At 30.8% G+C, this 11,966-nt stretch overlaps 1 protein-coding gene across 1 annotated transcript; it reads left to right on the top strand.

Moving 5' to 3' along the window:
• Window positions 1–4,919: 4,919 nt before the first annotated feature.
• On the top strand, window positions 4,920–9,599 carry LOC145102904 (inactive protein kinase SELMODRAFT_444075-like). The gene is made up of 12 exons (XM_079040419.1): window positions 4,920–5,086; window positions 5,473–5,565; window positions 5,771–5,905; window positions 6,077–6,353; window positions 6,447–6,586; window positions 6,675–6,769; window positions 6,857–7,701; window positions 8,181–8,341; window positions 8,478–8,554; window positions 8,626–8,773; window positions 8,925–9,077; window positions 9,172–9,599. Exons 4-12 carry the CDS (start codon window positions 6,182–6,184, stop codon window positions 9,361–9,363), a joined length of 1,983 nt encoding a protein of 660 aa, XP_078896545.1. The 5' UTR covers window positions 4,920–5,086; window positions 5,473–5,565; window positions 5,771–5,905; window positions 6,077–6,181; the 3' UTR covers window positions 9,364–9,599.
• The last annotated feature ends 2,367 nt before the right edge of the window (window positions 9,600–11,966 follow it).

Genomic DNA, 11,966 nt, shown 5'->3' with positions numbered 1-11,966 from the left:
TGATATTGTTTTCATCAATATGAATGAGGGAATATTTAAAGTATTGACCTGAATAAGACGTAGATGTTAACTGACATCAGGATTGGAAGCCAACAAATGTATGCAGTTCTAAAAAACCTAAGGATCCAAAGTAGATGGTGACAAAAGGATAATATGTGGATCAATCTCTACAGAAGGTGAAACATAAAAAATAAATTATTGTGGACGTGATGCCTATGGGTTAGGACCAGAAGAGTGTGGCTGAATGGGTCCAAATTACTTGTTTTGTTGTGGGGGGACATTGTTGATGTTTTTTCTTGTTAAGCAACAATGGGAATTGAAAGTTCCAATGATTCTTTTGTTCACAAAAAAATGCATTCATCAAAAGTAACTTTAAGAGTTGGTCTAGACTGCTTTGTAAGCGGAGGACATGGTAGAACAACAAAAACATCCCGAGTAGGAGATGTTGTAAACCCTTTATCAACTTGAAACTTGAGATGAGTCTCCTTAGCAATCAATACACACATAACCGAGTCAACAGTGAGAAATAAAGTACAATAAAGGATTGTCCCGTGTAATCCTTCAAAGTCAGGTCGTTATTCCATTAAAAAAAACTAAATCAAACATTACTCTTCTCTCCTAGCAATGTAGGACATGAACGCCTTCAACTCAACATATTTTATAAGGGCCAACTAATTCCACAAATAAGACATAACAACATAAGAATCCTAAACACTTATAATATTCTATTGGAGTTCTTGGATATTTTTCTCCAACTGGTAATATATAGCAAAATCAGGCTGAGTGTATAGTCTGTCCAAGCGATCCCAAACCTTTTTAACTGTATCATATTTCCCCAACGAGGCAGCAATGGATTGGATCACAAAATTGTTGATCTAAGTGATAATTTTTGAATTATCAGTCTCCCACGTATCAAGTAAAATTGCATACTTGGATGCCTTCTCGTCATTAGTTTTACCTACTACTATGTTAGTAACATATCATTACATATGTTTGTCGTACATGAAATTCTTCATCACGTAACTCTAATATCCATAATTTTTGTCATATAGTTGAGTACTAACAGACTACATGAAGTCATCCTTACGAGTCATATGACAGTAACCAAAACAAACGAATATAAGTATCAAATATGAACAAATATCAACAATAACCAAAGAGAACAAATAGAAACAACAAAACAAACTAGAAGTTAACAAACGATGAAAAATGATGAAAATGGTGCGTGCTTCATCGTCCTCCATAATCAATAAATCAAGAAGCATAGATCCAATAGATCTCTAATAAAACAAAATTACTCTAATCTCATAAAATTTTGGTAAATGGGAGGTAGGATGGCCGGCAGCCTCAATAATATGGTAGAAGATTGCTTTCGTATAAAACCTCCAAACAAATTTTATTTCATTGATAGAAAAACTTGAATACAAGGAAAAGATAGACAACTATAAATAAAAATTTATCTAGAATTAACTTGACTAATAGAATAAAATAAAAATCCAATACAAAATAAGGCCAAATATATGATGCTAACACCAAACAATTATATATATGAACATACAAAAAGCGTCACTAAGGGTGCGTTTGGTTGTGGAAAATTTTTCAGTTTTCTACGGAAATTTTCCAAGAAAAACGGAAATTTTGAAAACGCGTTTGGTTCGTTCAGTTTTCGAAAATTTTCCAAGAAAATGAAAATTTTCAGTTTTTCAAATTGTATGTAAATCAGAAAAGTGATTTTTATAGTTTTCCAAATTTTTAAGATAGAAAATGAAAACTCCTCCCGTTTCAACCAAACACGTTTTCTAAAATTTTCATTGAAAATTGAAAGCGAAAACTTAATCCTATTTTCGGAAAACATTTCTTAGAAAATGAAAATAGTTTTCTACAACCAAACGCACCCTAAGGGTGCGTTTGGTTGTGGAAAATTGTTTTCATTTTCTAAGAAAATGTTTTCAGAAAATAGAGTTGAGTTTTCATTTTTAATTTTCAATGACAATTTTAGAAAAAAACGTTTGGTTGAAACGGGAAGAGTTTTCATTTTCCATCTTAGAAATTTGAAAAACTTTGGAAAACTTTAAAAATCACTTTTCTAATTTACATACAATTTGGAAAACTGAAAATTTTCATTTTCTTGTAAAATTTTGAAAAACTGAATAAACCAAACGCGTTTTCAAAATTTCCGTTTTTCTTAAAAATTTTTCCTAGAAAACTAGAAAATTTTCTACAACCAAACTCACCATAAACTTTTTGTTTTGATTTCAGTTACATCAAGTGGCATAAATACGATGAAATTACCATAATATTTTAAAAAAGCGGGCGGTGCTAAAAAAAACTTCCATTTGGGTTTTTATTATTTGGTTTTCAAAATAATCTAATAATTAAACTTAATACTGTATAACTTTTTCATTTTTAATAAATTTGTATGGTACGAATATATAATAAATAAATCGCTTCACAGTTGAAAATTTAGAAATAGTGGCTTATGTAGTTATGTTTGAATATAAAAAGGAAAACGCTAAATTTGGACAATTCTTTATTTAAGAAAACTTTATAATTTAAAATAAAAACGAATCAAGCAGCAATGATTTTGTAAGGAACTTGCTCTGGATAGAACGAAATTATATATTAAAAAATATATGAAATTATTTGACAATTAATAATAAGAATATTACATCACTTTTTCAATCATTTATATACCAGTGTTATTTTATTCGTTATATGTTGTATTATATTTGACTAAATTAGTTAAAAGTTGGGTGTCTAATGATATTTTATAGGATCGCTCCAGATTCTATCTACTTCAACTTTTCCTTTCACTCAAGTTCATACACACTGCGCGCTGCAATGATTTCAAATTTTGAACAACTACCCTTTCACTTTTACCTTTTGCCATATAAAGCCCCTGCTGTACAATCTGAAAAGAAGCCAAGTCGTTCCAATTTCCAAATATATAAAAAAGTTATATATGCTCTTTATTTCAAGTATTACTTCACAAACAAAGCTTTTATTCATTTACGTGGGACGAGTATTTCTAGACTGTATCTTATCTTAAAAAATAATATAGAAAAGGTCACAAATCTATTTTAATATAATAATATTAAAAGTCACAAATCTACGTTAATATAATAAAAATCGTCATATTTTTATTTATTTTTTCAAATGTATTTTGTGATTATTTTAAGTTATTTTTTTCTGCATGCTATTTTATAGGTTTTTTTTTTATTTTATTAAATCTCATATAGATTTAAATGTAATAATAAATACATTACAATTTCATTAATATACTTACTTTCTAATTTCAGAATTCTCAAATTAAACTTCTCACTAGTTTTATTTATTTATTTATCTAAATTATTTGTTTAAATTTAAAAAATAAAAAATATTTTTAATTTTAATAATTCATTATTTTTCTTATAAATTCAAAGCTCACAAATATTTACATCTTCATATTTTTTTTTTTAAATAAACTCATCCAATACATGGTTATTATAACTATTATTTATATAATTAATGAATGATAGAGAAGAAATTTGGTAGTTTATGCTGAATCAAAATGTATCCATATAATATATCATAAGTTATAAATATTTATGTAGGTAGTCTAAGTAGTTGATATTGTGAAATCATTTTAATTTAATTGAAATATATATATATATATATATATATATATATATATATATATATATATATATATATATATATATTATTTTAGAATTATGAGTTTTTAAAATTATACTTCTTTCAAGTTTCTATTGTGAATATGAACTAATTAATATTTGAATGTTTAAATTTCCATTTTCATTTTTAAACCAATATGATGAATAACTCGATTTATTTTTCGATGTTTTGACTTGTTTATATAATTCTTAATAACTTCTAATGATTCTAATGACTATCGTAACTCATATATAAGTTACGTTTGACACGTCACAACTAGCTTATAAGTTAGTTTATTTTTTAAAGTTTTTTTTAGGTTGTTATGTTTGATAAACCAAATAAATAGCTAATAAACTATCTTCTTAAAAACTACTCACAATAGTTTTTCAACTAGCTTATAGAGATTTTTGAAAATTCTCTCATATATATTCTTTATTAATTATAATTAACATATTTTTCTACATATTTTTATGTCATTTTACACTTTCCAGCTAACTAATTAGTTAGTTTTTACCAAATGTTATTTTTTATCAGCTGACAACTAATTTTTTGGGTGTTTTCAACACGGAACGTTTGAAAGCTTCTAACTTCTAGCGTTTGACAAAACGCTCCGTTTAAAATAAAAGTGTCGTTTGACACTACAAACTTCTAGCATTAGTTTAATTAAAACGCTTCAAATTCAAATGCTACTTCATTTAACATTTAACAAAACGTTAAAAGCTACAAGCTACCCGCTATTTTTGTCATACACGTCCTTTAGCTATCAACTACATTTTCAACTACTCACAACTTTTCAGGTAGTCTATCAAACATAGCCAAATTACTTTGTTATATATAAGTTCATGCAATAAAAACGTAATCACCAAGGTGAATTTCTAACCTTATATTCTTTTTTTTCGATTTTTGTTGTTCTTTTTCTTTGATTTTTGTTGCTGATTGAGTAAATAAGATGTATCTAAAGATAAAATTTGTACAAAGATGTATCTAAAGATAAAATTTGTACAAAGATCGTATATATAAAAGGCCTGCACTTACGTTTTATGTGGATCCAGTTGAGCGACTCAACGACGCCTGACTCTTTCTTATAAGCAAGTGTTGTCAATTTTCTAATTTGTTAAAAGAGTAACCGCTAATTGTTAGGTTACATAAAGCATAATTAAAATTTAACAAAGGACCTTTTGGTCAAATTTTAAATCTCGAGGCGGCTAAATGCAACTATTCGAGTTCAAATTTCATACCCCCTATAAGTTGTCGCTTTCGACGGTAAATGAGAGGAACATTTAATTAAGCAAATTCCGCCTATTTCGAGATTGCTTTTTCTGAAAACGAAGGTGTCAGTAGTGAGGATTCAGCAAGACCAGGGTAATCCGTAGTCAATTTTCTCCATTAAAACCCAAACTATTGAGCGTCGGCAGAAGATCATACAGATAGGGTAAATGTTTGTTCAGATTTGTTGATATCTTTGCGTTTGATCTTCGTTACAGGTGCCAATTACAATATCTCTAATATTTGTTTAATTCGTTTTAGAAATTTATTTTCATTCGGAGAAGTTTCGAATTGTCGAAAATCTTCAGCCACTCGCCTCGCGTTATTAAATGTTAGTTTATAGCAGCTATACGTGTAAAATTTTGATGCGACTGTTTTGTTGGAGATAGTTCCATAGTTCCATACTTCCATTGCATATAACTCTGGCAAAATGAAGGAGATTTTTGGTGTCGAATTTATGATTAAAATCCGTTTTAATTCGTGCATTTGTGTATTTCGTAACTATACTTGTGTATGACGCTGTAAAATTTTGACGTATTGTGGATATTGCAGGATTAATTGGTGGATGTCGTTTCTCCTTTGAAGTGAAGCTATAACAACTGAAGTTTCTGAAATCTGCTGCCATATCACATACGCAATCTATAGGTAAACTCTACTCTTTCGGGATAATTTATGTATATAAATTGGGATTCTTAATTTTTTGCTGTATTTGTTCAATTCTATTGTAGTGTCCGAAGACGTAATTAGAAACTGAACGATTAATACACCAATTGTGTATCTTGCGCTTCATGTGCTTCAAAGTGCTCGCCATTTATGGTATTTCTGAAATTATTTACTTGATGTTTTGCAGATTTTGAATAGCAAGTTCCTGGATTCTGGAATGATTTGCTTTTTCTTTGTAAGTACAACTTGGACTTGAGATTTGTAAAGGAACTGACTGCTGGTCAAAACTCAAAAGGGTGGACTACTGAGGTATCACTATCAGGTAGGGGTCCGATTACTCTTACAGAATAACAGAGAATTATTCTGCCTCTACATATTTATGGAATCATAACTTTATGGTCGGCAGAGTACAAAGAGTCAAACACAGTAATTGTCATTATGTTTTCATCTTGTCAATCTTTGGTACAAAACATTAAAACCTTCTTTTACGCAGTTGTATTGTCTCTTGAAGAAATTGAATTCACTGTAATGTGTTTGGTGGGAAAGTACATCATAAAAACCACATCAGAAGGCATTCTTCTTTCTATTTCTGAGCTCAATGACTAGAGAAAGGAGCATGGGAAAGCAGGAGAAGGACTCAAATAATGTTGAAACAGTCGTTGTTGCTGTTAAAGCATCCAGGGAAATTCCAAAATCAGCTTTGGTTTGGGCTTTGACTCATGTGGTTCAACCTGGGCATTGCATTACATTGCTTGTTGTCATGCCTTCAGGTAATTTTTTTTTATAAATTTATGCTTCTTTCTTGAACTTCACACCTGTTCTTGATTGTCATTACCATTTTCTCTTTCTTTACTCTAAATTAGGTAAAAGATTATGGGGTCTTCCAAGATTTACTGGAGATTGTGCTAGTCGCCATTGGAGGTCATATTTAGGAAAAAGTGATATAGCAGATTCCTGCTCCCAAATGATTCTTCAACTACATAACATGTATGATCCTAATAAGGTATGTCCATCTAAAGCTTTCCTTTTTCTAAATCTCCATGATTACTGGGGACTGAGTAATTTACTAATTTGCCCTTATCTCATAATAGATAAATGTGAAGATAAAAACAGTTTCTGGATTGCCATACGGAGCAGTTGCTCTAGAGGCCAAACAAATTCAGGCTACTTGGGTCGTATTAGACAAGTACTACTCGAAACTACAATCAATAGATTATAAACTTTTAAATTAGACATAATTTGTATAACTTACCACTTTTTATGTTCCTTGTAGAAAATTGAAACATGAACAAAAGCGATGTATGGAAGAGTTGCAATGCAACATTGTGACAATCAAGAAATCACGCCCAAAAATTATTCGCCTCAATTTAATTGGATCACCCAAGAATCCACCTCAAGCAAACCATATGACAAATCAATCATCTAAAAACCTACAAAAAGACAAAAATTATTCGCCTCAATTTAGTCCCGAGGCATTATCTTTAACCGAACCCGGGACTTCAATTTCAAGTTCTGATCCAGGAACTTCACCATTTTTCATCCCTATAAAAGAAAATCACGAACTCGCTGAGTCGAGTTCAGACTCAGAGAGTGAGAATCTCTCTTCATCTTTCTCTAGAAGGTTTCAACCATGGATGATTGACATCCTCACTTCAACCTCTCAATTCTCTCAAACTTCCAAAAGTGAACATTCTGAAACAGAATTTAGAGGTAATGTAAGAGATGCAATATCTTTATCAAGAAGCACCCCTTCTTTCCCACCTCCATTGTGTTCAATATGTCAACATAAGGCGCCTATTTTTGGAAAGCCTCCAAGGTGGTTTACTTATGAGGAACTTGAGGTTGCTACTGGAGGATTTTCTGTGAATAATTTTTTGGCTGAAGGAGGATTTGGATCTGTGCATAAAGGGTTGCTTCCAGATGGACAAGCTGTTGCTGTTAAACAACATAAACTTGCAAGTTCTCAAGGGGATCAAGAATTTTGTTCTGAAGTTGAAGTTTTAAGCTGTGCTCAACATCGAAATGTTGTTATGTTGATTGGATTCTGTATGGAGGATCGAAGGAGGTTGCTGGTTTATGAATATGTATGCAATGGCTCCCTGGATTCTCATCTTTATGGTAATTCTTACAACTACCCTCCACTCAAAATAAATATAAGGGTGAATTGGACATTTTCTCATACTCAAAGAGTTCATACATACAGATGGGTTAAAGTATCATTTTTCCATTTTTATTGAAAAACCATTCATCTTCTTCCCTAAGAGAAGGGTAAAATATTCATTTACTCATATTCAAATTTCAAACACTTCATTCAGTCCCCAAAAGACAGTCTTTATGTACAGAACATTTACTTTACTCCAGACACACATATATCCATTTATCACTCGTATTGGAGAAGGGTAAAATAGTCATTTACTCACATTAAGACATTCACATTCCATTTAGTCCACAAAACACAATCTTTGTGTGTACAACACATTTTCTCCATACAAGAGATCATTTACACATACATCACTTCATGGGAGAGACAAAATGACCATTTTACCCTTTTGTTGCAAATTGTAAGCACTGTTTACATGGAGTTGTGATGTATGCAGGACGTGATCGGGATGCATTAGAATGGTCAGCACGCCAAAAAATAGCTCTGGGAGCCGCTAGAGGATTGCGGTATCTTCATGAAGAATGCAGAGTAGGTTGCATTGTTCATAGAGACATGCGCCCAAACAACATCCTCATCACCCATGATTTTGAACCTCTGGTATGTAATATATATATATATATATATATATATATATATATATATATATATATATATATATATATATTATATCAATACACCTTCAATTGTATTATAAACATGATTTAATTTTGCTTTAAAACATCAACTTTACAAGGTTGGAGATTTTGGACTAGCAAGATGGCAGCCTGATGGAGACACAGAAGAAGAAACAAAAGTAATTGGAACATTTGGGTAAGTTTTTAATTTATATTTTACACCAATTAAATAATATTGTGAATTAATTATATATTTTCTTTATCTAGATACTTAGCTCCAGAATATGCACAGAGTGGCCAGATCACTGAAAAAGCTGATGTGTATTCGTTTGGGGTTGTATTAGTTGAGCTTATTACAGGAAGAAAAGCAGTGGACCTTAAACGTCCTAAAGGCCAACAATGTCTCGCAGAGTGGGTATGCTCCAGATAGCCTTACAACATAATAGACTGTGTACTGTGTACTGTACTGTGTTTGACATGCATTAGACTGTAACTGATGTCAATGGGACACTCCATGCTAAAGACATAAAAAAGTGACCGTGTTTTTTTTTCTCTGATATTTGTAGGCACGTCCATTGTTGGAACAAGATGCCATAAATGACTTAATTGACCCTCGGCTGAGGAACTGTTATTATTCAGAACATGAGGTTTATTGCATGATGCAAGCTGCTTCTTTATGCATTAAACGGGATCCACATTTACGACCTCGCATGTCACAGGTACTTACTTAATTTCCTACTTTCTCTTAAAAACGGTAAAATGGTCATTTATCTAGGCAACGGTTAATTAAAAAAAATATTACTATTTGTGAAGGTGTTACGCATGTTGGAGGGGGACATGATGAAGGGATCTGGTCATGTGTATGATGTGGGGAACCGAAGTGGTAGGATTCAGATTGATCAACAAAGATATAATGTTGGTCGAATGAATGACACATTGAAAGGATATGGGGGAAAGTTTTTGATTAATCCAAATAGGGATTGTTATTGGGAAAATGATAAATAAATCTAAAACAAGGGTTTGATGCAAAGATCATACTTCACATGTAAGAATAGTTTGATAGATACCATATCAAAACTTATTTTCTTCCTTTTATATTAAATTCTAGATGTATAGGAATAGTAGTTTAGAAATATTGTTGTGTACTTATGTTTTGGTATTAACACGTGATGAATGGGTGTAGGTAAAATGTTTCTCGAGTATAGTTTATTTTTCTAAATGTGAGCCTCTTTAAAAATTGATTAGATTTGTTAAGTAGTGCATATCTTAAATATTTTGTAAGGTTGTTGATAGTTTTAACCATAGAAGTACGTAAAAGAAACTAACGTTTGGGGACTATACGAGTGAAAAAGATATAATCACTGAAATCAACATGTGTTATATTTTAATGATAAAAAAGGCTTCCAACAAAAAAAAAAGACCGTAGCATAACCAAACAAGAACCAGAGCTTATTTATGTTCTTTCGTTTAAGTTAATACGAACGTGAACACGTAAATGATTTTATTTGTGTCGTTTGTTTAACATGTTACATTGTTTCTATACATTAAGAAGTTCAATGAACTAAACGAACAAACGTAAAAGATCATAAACGAATAAACATAAATGAAGAAATATAAACATCCAAATCTAGAACATACGTATAAATAAGTATAAATAAATAAACATACACATCCAAATCAAGAACAAATATAATTGAATATATATTTACAAGTAAACATACACATCCAAATCAAGAACAAATATAATTGAATATATATATTTACAAGCAGTTAAATAGATATTGCTAGAACAAACATTAGTGAACGAAATAGATATTGCTAGAATAAATATTAGTGAACGAACGAGATCATTATTCATGTTTGTTTGTTAATAAAATGTATTGTAAATATTCACTCATTTATTAAATAAACAAATTTTTCGTTGCTAAATATGTGGTCGGTTTACTATAACATCCCATTTTTATACACTTTTAAATATTCAATTTCAAGAAAAAAAAAACTTACAGTATTAAATCATATCTTGTAAAAACTTTTGGTTTTGGCATTGAGCCATATCTAAAATTTTGGTCCCAAACGAACCCAAAACATTTGTGAGGCATTTACACAACTCAAGGGTTACAACTTATAACTTATATCACAATAGCAAACATAAACTATAAAAGCTAAGTTCAAGTAGTTCGTCGTTTACAAGCTTCACTCCTACGTGACAAAAGCCCAATCTTTTAAGGCATCAACAAAAGATCATCTACGAACAAAGACTTCTAAATCTTTGTATTTAAACGTGAAATTCATGACATTTTAAAATACAATAGGTAATATGAAATCTTTTGGTGAGCTCCATGGGTTTTAGACACAATAAAGTTAAACATTTATCGAACATATTTTCTTTAAAGTACTTCATGCAACATTTTATGTACACTATGTATTATCAGTTTAGCACACTTAAATGCTAAAGCTTACATATCTGAGTAGTTTAACGTTACGCGAGGTGACATGGTCCCTTAATCGAATGATTCAACCTATAATGGCTCTCATGTTTATATGTTTCTACTTCATGTCGGGAGGTATCATCCTAGTAAAATCTTTGCTTATCACGTTCTTGGGATATCTTTATTGTTTGGACGTTACTTTACTACTATGCAATGTTGCAAAAGTTGATAGGCGTACTTAGTACATCAACTAGGGAGTAACTAATAACTAGTCTAGACGATGACTACTCAGATTAGGTAAATTATAAAGAAATTAATTTAGGAAAAATTATATGTGTAAAATATATTATAAGTTCATTAAAATTTATAAAAAAATAGATGAATATTAATAATAAAAACTAGGTGAGGAACCCCGCAAAGCGGGGGTATGGATTTGTTAACAATATTTTGGTCATTTGTGGTACGCATTGGTGCCAAAATTTTACTTTTATAAAGAAGAATATGATATTGAAAATGACGACGTATTTGTTTTACATTTGATATTGTTAGACAGAATTATAAAAAGGATGTGTTCTCTTCTTTAACATGATACCTGATAAGGTTTGTTCCCATCATGAAGTTACTTTCATTTGGATGTATATCTGAACATTTCTTATATTTAAAACGTACATGTTATCGGCAACTACATTATAAATAATAAGAAACAAAGCATAATCTATTTGAAACCTGAAAGCAGTGTTGAAAATCTCAATAATAAAGTAGTATTTTTACAAACATAACATTTCATTTGGGTACCTATAAAAGTCACCTCTTTATGATTCCAAGGCTTTATGATTGAGAAAGGTTTCTCTCGAGATCAACAACTAAAAATTTTACAATTATGCAATATAACTTAGTGTCAATAACTTATATAACTTCATAAACATCAATCAAATTCCTAATTTATCATTGAAGAGATGAGAGATTACCTTCAAATCCATGAAGATCATATTGAATTTCATCTTATGATAGAAAGATTCGACCTAATGGACTCATAAGCATGAATGTGTCATCCCACAGAGAGTACCCAGATGCAACGACACTCAGGGAAGATAACTGAAATATTGGACGGTCCAACTACTTAGTCAACACAGCGCAATAAAATCAATTAACTGCTCAACTGGAAGGAGAAAAGGCATT

This window comes from Lactuca serriola, chromosome 4 (assembly GCF_051521515.1).
Source record: "Lactuca serriola cultivar US96UC23 chromosome 4, Lser_US96UC23_V15, whole genome shotgun sequence".
Classification (NCBI taxonomy): domain Eukaryota; kingdom Viridiplantae; phylum Streptophyta; class Magnoliopsida; order Asterales; family Asteraceae; genus Lactuca; species Lactuca serriola.
The sequence above is the reverse complement of the archived record's forward strand: the minus strand, read 5'-3'. Positions and strand labels throughout refer to the sequence as shown.